At 36.6% G+C, this 10677-nt stretch overlaps 1 protein-coding gene across 1 annotated transcript in view; it reads right to left on the bottom strand.

Annotated features, from left to right (window-relative positions):
* Nucleotides 1-1606: 1606 nt before the first annotated feature.
* hat1 (histone acetyltransferase 1) overlaps nucleotides 1607-10677 on the bottom strand; it is a 42307-nt gene continuing 33236 nt past the window's right edge. Inside the window, exons 8-10 of the mRNA XM_016294751.1 lie at nucleotides 9264-9415; nucleotides 6601-6717; nucleotides 1607-2273 (exon numbers count right to left, since the gene is read on the bottom strand). Of these exons, the coding sequence (XP_016150237.1) occupies nucleotides 2106-2273; nucleotides 6601-6717; nucleotides 9264-9415 (437 nt within the window). The 3' untranslated portion in view covers nucleotides 1607-2105. The remainder of the gene's footprint in view (nucleotides 2274-6600; nucleotides 6718-9263; nucleotides 9416-10677) is intronic.

Below are 10677 nucleotides of genomic sequence, written 5' to 3' on the forward strand. Positions count from 1 at the left end.
TTTTATCTCTACAGATCTTATGTAGCTCCACCCATTTTCAGCGCTGTGCTTGTCTTCCGTTTGTATTTCCACAGAGTGAAGTCATGCTAATTTATGAATGAACCGCTTATTTTAAAATTGTCTAATTTCTTATGACATCTGCTTTAAACATTACAATGCACATAACTTTCGTTAACTACAATAAATAAACCCACTTCTTCAACAGTGATGCACCCGAACTACCGCAAAAACGGAAGTTCAAAGACAGAATTCTAAAGATGGCGGCGCGTTTGTTTCTCTGAAGCATAAGGTCTATAAAGAATAGAAAGGTTCCATGTATGTTAAAGATTAATTGAACTATAGATGCCAATAAAGAACCTTTATTTTTAAGAGTGTATATCATTTTAATTTGTTATTTAATCTGGTCACCAGCTGAAAAGCAATGAAATGTCTTCAGAACACTTGAGATACAAGGGTTAGCCGTTATCTGGGTCTAATCTTTCTCAAAATCCCAAAGGAGGAGCATCATTATGAGTTCCACCACAATATCTACTGTCAAAATCTTTCCATCCTACAATGGAAATCCTCTTTAACACTCCAGATACTCCAGCCAAATTAATTATTCCTCTCTATTTGGATTTAGACGAGAGGCCTTGATAAGAACTCAGGAGCCAGAGGAACATGAGAGGATACAATTAATATCTGACATGGTCAAGAGTTCTGTGCTCAACTTCTCGCATTTGAAGAGGATGACAAATGAAAATTAACCTCCAGACCTTAATTTTTTAACTGTGTAGAGTAAAAGGGAAGAGATGGTAATTCATCCATGGAATCAGTGTGAGTGGTCGGTGTGGCGACAGGAAGGGCTTCAGATTTACGGTCATTAGTGAAGCACTCAATGCTAAACGCAATCAGAAGATGCATTAGCTGCAAAAGGGAGGGAGCAAATTTTACAGCACATTTCTGCTTGCAAATTGAATTGACTTGAAATGAGTGAATGATCAGAGGTTTCAATTCTGTATCATTGTGCAGTACTGTCAGCTAAATCTCAGTGTATCGCCAGCTAATCTTCGACATCCTGTGACATGACATTCATCTGAATTTACATCATCTCATGGATGTAACAGTAAAACAGTTCAGCTCACAGATGAAGACTATCAGATCTCAGCCCATAGATCAGTGACTGTCTTGACATTACTGCACTTGGCAGTTTCAGATGCCCTTGTCTACCTCTATTCTGGAATTTGACCATTGGGTTTAGAGTCCACAAATGAAGTAACCTTCAACAAGCTTTTCTTATGAAACCAAAGTGTAAAAACCATAAATAAATAAGAATTTAATTTCTTGAAATAGAAAGTTCAAAAGAAGAGCATTTATTTTGAAATAAAAAATCTTGACAAAAATAATTTTTACTGTCAATTTTGATCAGTTTAATGCATCTTTTCTGAATAAAAGCATTCATTTCTTTAAAAAAAACGGTTTTAAGGTGTTCTTGTTACAGTGTAATTATACATTTAAGTACTGAGTCACTATATGGTTAGGGTTAGGATTTTGCTTAGGGTTACTTGCATATAATTATGCATAATTAGTTATTATAATAGTAATTACATATAACGTGTAACAAGGACACCTTAAAATAAAGTGTTACCAAAAAACTTACCCCAAACTTTTAGCTGTGTATTTCAAACACATAATGTATTATGTAAGTTTTAAACACCGTAACATCAAACAGTGCAGAGTTACAGTCTGATAAGTAAAATTAAGATTTTTTTTTATTTTAGACACATCACCAAAGAGATACATTTGAGCAATATACAAAACATTTTATTTGTTTTTCATAGGAAGTGCTTCAAAATCTACATTTTTACATTTTAAGGAAAATGTTTGATGGAAAAACCAATAACAATATCAACTCAAAAATCTTCATCTTCACAGTAGACCAATGCACTCATCTCTAATTACGTGAATAACTGCCCATCGTCTTGTCTATCACACAAGTAACAAATGCAGATGTGTCAGGTTTAAACCCTTATTAACACTGGATACAATGCAATAGAACAGTGTGTGTGCGTGTGTGTGTGTGGGCCAGTCTTTTCCAGATCTTTCCAGCAGAAGTCTCCGTGTGTTCACGCCTGAGCCAGTCGCTCCAGGACTCTGCGATACTCCGCCAGCACATCCTGGTAGCTTTTCTCCAGCTCCTCGTGTTGCAGTCTCGTGTCCATCTGGCTGATGTGGGACGCCAACTCCTCTGGCCTCAAACATTTCTGCATCTTAGTCAGCTCACGCTGGTTTTTCTACACACACGGCAAAAGTGTTGGGAGAAAACACACAGGTGTCAGTACGGCGCAGGAGAAAATAAGATGCAAAGCAGCTCACCCGATCCCATCCAAAAGCTGCCATTGAACAGAAACCCCAGGGCAAATCTGATTACATCACAGCTAAACTTCATGCATAAAAACACAGCGAGAGAAAGAGAGGAGAAATAAAAGAGCCGTGAACAATAATCGAGTCTGTAAGGTTGCTGAGAGGCTTTGGCACCGAACCAAGACTCGCGAAACATGAATTGAAAAGAAAGCGCATACACACACATAGAACACATACAGATTTAGCATTCAAACACATATGTGACCCTGGACCACAAAACCAGTCATAAGGGTCAATTTCTTGAAATTTAGATTTATACATCATCTGAAAGCTGAATAAATAAGCTTTCCATTGATGGTTTGTTAGGACAATATTTGGCCGAGATACAACTATTTGAAAATCTGGAATCTGAGGGTGCAAAAAAATCTAAATATTGAGAAAATCATCTTTAAAGTTGTCCAAATGAAGTTCTTAGCAATGCATATTACTAATCAAAAATTAAGTTTTGATATATTTACGGTAGGAAATGTACAAAATATATTCATGGAACATGATCTTTACTTAATATCCTAATGATTTTTGGCATAAAAGAAAAATCGATAATTGTGACCCATACAATGTATTGTTGGCTATTGCTACAAATATACCCCAGCGACTTAACACTGCTTTTGTTGCCCAGGGTCACATACACTAAATATAATATATAAAATATTCACTAAACAGTTGAAAAACATTATTTTCTGCATGTAATGTTTCTAAATTTCTGTTACAATACTTCTGTCTCAGCTTCATAAGCAAGCCGCCAATCAGCAGTTTTCCCTCTTCATCTACTTTCTCTAAAACACAATTTGCTAACAGAAGCACGTTGCATGACAAATCAGCCGACCACTGATGTCCCTTGCATATAAAAAAAGCTTTCACATTTACATATGAGGTATTTCTGTGTGTAATTTACGATACACAAATGTCAAAATGTTGCCACAATTGAAAACCACTATTGAAAACTTATGGGAAATTCCAGAGAGAAGCCACGGTAAATTAGCCTGTCGGGTCGCTCTACATACTGGTATCCCGACTGAACAGCTCTATTGTGTAATACCTTTAGTGAGACGCTGTGTGCAAATCTAGGGGTGTCAGAAAGTATTGAGGCTGGATTCACAAGACATTCTTCAGAACAAAATTCTTCTTCATTTTTCTTTTAAGATTAAAGTTAAGAATATGTTGTGTTCCCAAAACATTTGTTTCCTTTTCCTTAGGATTGTTCTAAAGACCGATATTATATTCCTGAAAAGAAATGGCTGCAGAGAGTGCAAAAAGACATTTTCTACATTGAGTTATTCAGCAGTCTTCAGAAAGAACCACCGTACATTTAGATAACAACAAAGGAGACATTTCCTTAAAAATAATAATATAAAACTAGATAAAAAAAAGTTTGTCAAGCCGGACCAGAAAGTTTGAAAAATTAAAAAGTTTTAAGTTTGATGGTTTTCAGTCTGAAATAGTTTTAAAAGCTTAAAGTTTGAAAGTTTGCAATGTTAATCCATCTTATATCAATAACAACAATTTACTGATATTCTGAGACCTTCAAGCAAGTGTGTATTGAAATGTTGGGCCAAGTTCATTATTAATGAATCACCTCCTACATCCCTACCTACACACACACACACACACACACACACACACACACACACACACACACAGACAAGATGTTGTGAAGACAGGAAAATCTGCAACACATTCAAAGTAAAGAGACCTCTACAGGCATGTGGTCTGCAGATCCTGCTCTATTTCCTTTCCAGCCTCATGTTTTTCACTCTTTCTTTGGCTCCGTCTCTTTCGTCTGGTGTATGTGGTTATTGTGCTGTCAGAGTTCTCTGTCCTGGACAGTGTCATCACGAGAGTGGTTCTGATCCAACACATTACCGCTGCTGGAGCTTCAGCGCCAAAGCACATCTCATATCAAACCACATTATCTGCAACGTATCAACTAATATCACCACAACAGCCCAGGAGAATCAAGACGCATGCATCGAAAAGAAACAGTTAATCCAGTTAAAATATAAATGAAATGAGATGAAAAGATAAAGACCATTGCACAAAATCTTTGGCAACAGAATTTTGCAAAAACCTCCAGAGAACTGGAAAGTTTCAACACCTGTTTGAGGTTCATTCTACTGTGGAACTCAAAAAGAGAAATTCAGCAGCATGTTCATGCTGCTCTTTTCCATACGATGAAAACATACGGTTTATAAAACATCATATTTAAAAAAAATAACAATAAAATGTCCTAAAAGAATTCTACGTCATATACTATATTCCAAGACAGTTTTGTGTGAGAATATGATCTATTTTTTCTCATTTTGAGTTGCACAGTAGAAACAATGTCATAAATTGCTATTTTTTTGACATGATAGCTACTAGCCACAATATGCTTTCACTATAGAAACATGTCTAAAAATATTGAAGAAATTCAAACTTTGAACAAAATAATGATATATGAAATGATAATTCTCTATTTTTACTACAGCACCACTGAAGTGTTATTTTTCACAGTTGAAAACGGTTGTGCTGCGTGTGCTTGTTTTTTTTTTTTAGAATTTACTGATGAATATAGTAAGTTCCAAAAAATGTAAAAAAATATATAAAAACAGAATTTATTTGAAATACACATTTTTTTTTAACATTACAAAAGTCTTCACTGTCACTTCAGATCAATTAATGCATTGTTGCGGAGTAAAAGTCTTAATTTATTAAAAAAATAATAATAATCTTACTGAGGCCAAACTTTTAAACAGTAGTGTATTCCTTTAAATATTTTGGCCAGTAAGATAATGCACAGATTTTGTTTTGCTGATAACCAGCGCAGAGGTTGTGTGAGCTTAAGGATTACTACTTAAGACATTAACAATATGCTTTCACTATAGAAACATGTCTAAAAATATTGAAGAAATTCAAACTTTGAACAAAATAATGATATATGAAATGATAATTCTCTATTTTTACTACAGCACCACTGAAGTGTTATTTTTCACAGTTGAAAACGGTTGTGCTGCGTGTGCTTGTTTTTTTTTTTTTTTTTAGAATTTACTGATGAATATAGTAAGTTCCAAAAAATGTTAAAAATATATAAAAACAGAATTTATTTGAAATACACATTTTTTTTAACATTACAAAAGTCTTCACTGTCACTTCAGATCAATTAATGCATTGTTGCGGAGTAAAAGTCTTAATTTATTAAAAAATAATAATAATCTTACTGAGGCCAAACTTTTAAACAGTAGTGTATTCCTTTAAATATTTTGGCCAGTAAGATAATGCACAGATTTTGTTTTGCTGATAACCAGCGCAGAGGTTGTGTGAGCTTAAGGATTACTACTTAAGACATTAAAATACTGCGTGTCAAATTATAACTATAACACATACACAAGCCTGCAGAAAGATGACTATTGAGGTCAAAAGAATTTAGTGATACTGCACAGCTCCAGTCCTGAGATACACAACTGTAGTGTGTCTTCATGCAGAGAGAGCGGATTAGAGAGAGTCCGTCCGTGTGCAGGTGACTGGGTGCTGCATTCTCCCTGCTAAATGGCTCCGCTTAAATCAGATGCAAATCTGTAATAATGACACTTGTTGTGAATGGAGCTCGTGGTGTGGATGTGGAGACTGCGGCTGCCGCTGCCGCCCGGTGTGAGCCATTATACCCTCAAACAAACCCAGACCGAGGCCTCGGGTCCCTCTCGTTCTTAACACCGCGTGAGAGGATCACACAGGAAACGGCGCAAACTATGAATAAATTATACCAGACAAAGACTGCAGAATATCAGAACAGCAGCACTGAAAGGGTTGTTTCTGTTCATTTTTATACAGCACATATAAACACAGCTAGAAATGTGCAGCTCTCTTTGAAGTCCAGAAATGCTTCATTTCACATGTTGTAGTTTGAGCTGTGCGGTTTGGAGAACGTTACACAAGCAGGCCGATCTTGGCAGTCGTGACCGGGGTTTGTTTTGGCAAGACTTCACTTGTTTGGTTGTTTCTTGAAATCCATGTTCAGCACACGAAGCTCAGGCTCCGCTCTCTGCACTTTATGACTGACTAATCATTGCATGGGAGTTGTAGCAGTTACACGCCTAATGGGTAATGCACTCCGTGTACCGAGTCCGATTGCAGTCATTCTGCTTCTTAAAAGCAGTCAGTCAATGCAGACAAACAGGGACGGACCTACAGCTAACATGAGCAGATAAAACACACACTTACTCTGTAGGGTCCATAGAGTCTTTTTTTCACCTCCAAACGAAATTCTCTGGCTTTCTCTTCATCGCTCATGTCTGTGTTTCGGAGGCGCAGGATTTCATAAACACGGCGTGCATGTTTCTGAAAGTTAGACAGCATACAAGAGACATACTGTAAAGCTTTGTTCCTTTAATAAATATTCTAGCTTTTTCAAGCTAAAGTTTGGGGACAGCATCTGTGGCATCTTGAGCAGAATATGTGAGGTTCAGATTTTCTTGCACTTGCATGGATTCTAAAATGTTTTATTCAAAATGTGAACATTGTCAATATACTGTATTTTAGAAGTGGAACTACTTTCAGTTGAAAGTCTGGTTATGTGTTACCAATGTAATTCCAGTGAGTAGAGTTCAGGAAGCCCAACATTTTTGCAAAATAAACACAGATAGGGCAATTAGGAAACAAAGCTGAGGGGCCTTCTCTCACCCTGAGGGGGTTTATTTTATGATAATGACCAGCCCGACTGTGAAAAATTCATTCAATTATGCTGTTTTCCCAAACAAATAAATACAACATGGACATGAAATACTGAAACATGTGAAAATAAAGAGAGAATTGAGTGATACAAGATCTAAGAACTAGCACAGCTACATAAGAAAAGCGTAAAAACTGTCAGTGTGCCACAGATGCTATCCATAAAGCATAAACTGTGACATTCACAAATGCAAAAGTCAAAACCTGAATCAAAAGAAGAACATCATGCATAATTAACCACATGAAATAATATGCACTGTGTTATGTAGGTAACTTTCCTAAGTTTTGTTGGAAGTCTTTTTTATACTTCAGAGAAATTATTTGTTTCTAATTGATCAAACATGAAATCTTATGTTGCATATAACATTACAATAAGGTGTAACGTCAAATGTCCATATGCAAACTCTCAATGGAGAATAATGCAGTTTTGTAACCGCAAAGAGCAGCGATTACAGATTGATTCTTTAACCTTGTCCATTTTTCTGGGTTAAAAGCATCTTGCTCTGAGATTCCCGTGCTATTCTGAATCTGTAACCATGACTCCTTCAGTAACCATGACTCCGAGAGGTCCACCATACCTCACGCAGTTCCCACTAGGGTAGTATGGAGAGCCAAGCATTTTGCCTGGCCATGCCATAGGCACCACCCTGAGATAAACACTCACAAACAACATGAACAGAGGGGATTGTGGGGCATAAAAGGGGATGCTGGGTTATAATTGGAGCAGTTAAAGAGTGGCTGGAGTGGCGAGAGAGAGGAGTCCCACAGGGGTCACTGTTAGGCCCACTCCCACTCACTACCTGCTAATGGCCAGCGGCCCCCAGAGGAAACGAATGTTCACTCCTACCTTTAGGGGCATTACAAGTTGAAAACCAGGTCATTACCTCTATATATAAATGCACAAACTCTTTGAAGAATTAACTGTTTAATTGCTTGGCTTTTTATCTACAGTATACAGCAACAGTAAAGCTTCAAAGAAACAAGGCAAAACAAGGGCTGGGTAAAATAGCTGAAAAAATATTCAAAATAAAAAAACAGAGTAAAAATATATAACCATACTTTCAGTTTCCCAATAAATAAACATAGAACGATATTTAATGAATTCAACTGATATGCACCAATATAACCATGTAAAATAAACAGTGCTGCACACATAAAATATTTCAAAGCATAGAAACTGCCATTTTTCGTGATAATCACATACCACTAATTTGACTGAAACAAAGAGTTCAAAATTCATTGAAATTAATCAAACTATTTAATGAGGTTTGAAAACAGGTGCTATTCAAATATCTTGGTCGTCACTCTCTTGTGAGCTAGCCTACTGGGATGGTCTCCAGGAAACTTAAAAGGGTTAGTTCACCCAAAATTTAAAATTAGTCCATAAATAACTCACCCTCAAGTCATCCTAGGTGTATATGACTTTCTTCTTTCAGACGAATCCAGTCGGAGTTATATTAAAAATGGTCTTTGATCTTTCAAGCTGTTTCATGGCACTCAGCGGGTGTTGCATGCATCCGTCCAAAAGAAGTGAAATAAAATGTGCCCATCCATAAATATGACCTCATATGTCATCCGCCCGGAGCTGCTTCCGTGTAGGACTGTTGGCGCAAGCTACATTAAAGTGATTACTACGTTTTGAATATGGATATTTTTCCTACAAAAACGCATGGATTCGCTACAGAAAGACTTTGTTCACCCCCCGGAGCCGTGAGAGACACTTTTTTAATGGATGGGCACTTTTTATTTAACTTCTTTTGGACTGAAGCACTGCAACACCCGCTGACTGCCATGAAACAGCTTGAAAGATCAAAGACCATTTTTAATATAACTTCGACTGGATTCGTCTGAAAGAAGAAAGTCATATACACCTAGGATGACTTGAGGGTGAGTAATTTATGGGCTAATTTTCATTTTTTGGGTGAACTAACCCTTTAATAGCAAAATAAAACATTAAAATCATTAAAACTCTAAAATATCTATTCAATGTATAACACACTGAGCTGTGGTGCAATGCAGGTTTGAATCCAGCTTGTGACTTTTAACGCCTACAAAAATTTAATTCCCATCTGTTCTCCTAATGTCTTTTCTTGACTATAGCTATTAATGAAAATGGACAGAAATAATAAAGCAAGTAAACCTGCAAGAGATGTTACCTTGTTGATCTTGAGTTTCTCTCTGGCCTCAGACACCATCTCTTCACTGAAGCCCTGAGAGAGTTTCTCACTGGAGAAGGACGAAAGAGTCAAGCACAGCTTCACCAGCACAAAATCTCTCAGCTTCACATAGTTTTCAGTCGGGTCCTCCGCTGCAGAGCAGACAATTATGAAAAGTCAACTCGTGAGAGTCTTGAAAGTTTTCAATTGGTAAAATATAGTAGGAAGGCACTGACACCAGACAAACCTTCATGAAAACACTGATTACATATGCTGAATGCATCAGTGGTGAAAATTAAGCTAAATGCATGTTTACTCTGGTAATCAGAGGAAACAAATACTTGCAAAACTACTGACTAGTAGTTAGTCACTGACTGAAGAGAGAGACAGAAAAGATCATATTTACAATATATTTCTGCTGATGCTGGTGGCGATTAAAAAAAAATGGTGGCAACAAGCTAATATCATGATTTTAATGCACTTAAAAAAGACTGCACTATCAGACTAAAGTTGAACGCACTGCCTCACAAACACGAGCATTAAGAAAAATATGTTTTAAAAGTGTCTAATATTTTAATCTTAAGTAGCAAAAAATATTGACAGAATTGCTAAGTTTGATTTATTTCATTATCACAATAACTACATTTTGACTGTGTTCTTGAATACTTCTTGAATTACACACTTTGGGGGATAAAAAGTTATTTCACAGCAAAATAAATAAATACCTTTTATATTTATTTCTCTATACATGGAGAGAAAGAGAGAGAGAGAAATAAACAGAAATAGTAAAACAGTGAGTGCTGGGTAGATCTGGTAGAGTGTGTTCGCCCCCACTCTCTCTCTCTCTCTCTCTCTGAATAATTGTGTCTTTGTTGAGGGGGTGAGTGAGTGGCAGCATGTGGCCAGCACATTTCAGCAGCAAACTGCCGGCAATTAACATCACATCCCTTCACCTCCCCAAAACTGAAGGCAGAGCATCTCAACAGCAACAACTACCTTACTAAAGGAAATTCACAACACTTTGCCCTGTCTCCCTTTCACACACAGAATATCATGAGAATGGATGTGTGATCATACAGGTTGGCTTTCTGAACACACACTCTAATGGTGCAAGGCTATAATTCATTTTTTTAAATTCAGATAAAACCATTTGAAAAGGATTTCCAAGATCAAAATCAAGAAAGCAACAAGCCAAATTATAATCGACTGTATTAGAACTTTTATGTTGTAATTTTTGGCTGCATTAATTCATGTAAAAGTTGTTGTTTTTTTCCCCATGTTATTTTGCATATTATTGCAAAATAAATCCGAAAGTGTGATGAGAACCCTGATGCAAAGTGAAAGCTGACTTTACATTATCCCACTTATTACACAACTAGAGAGACAGACAGACAGACAGACAGACAGACAGAGA

This window comes from Sinocyclocheilus grahami, unplaced genomic scaffold (genome assembly GCF_001515645.1).
Source record: "Sinocyclocheilus grahami isolate Dianchi unplaced genomic scaffold, SAMN03320097.WGS_v1.1 scaffold324.1, whole genome shotgun sequence".
NCBI lineage: Eukaryota > Metazoa > Chordata > Actinopteri > Cypriniformes > Cyprinidae > Sinocyclocheilus > Sinocyclocheilus grahami.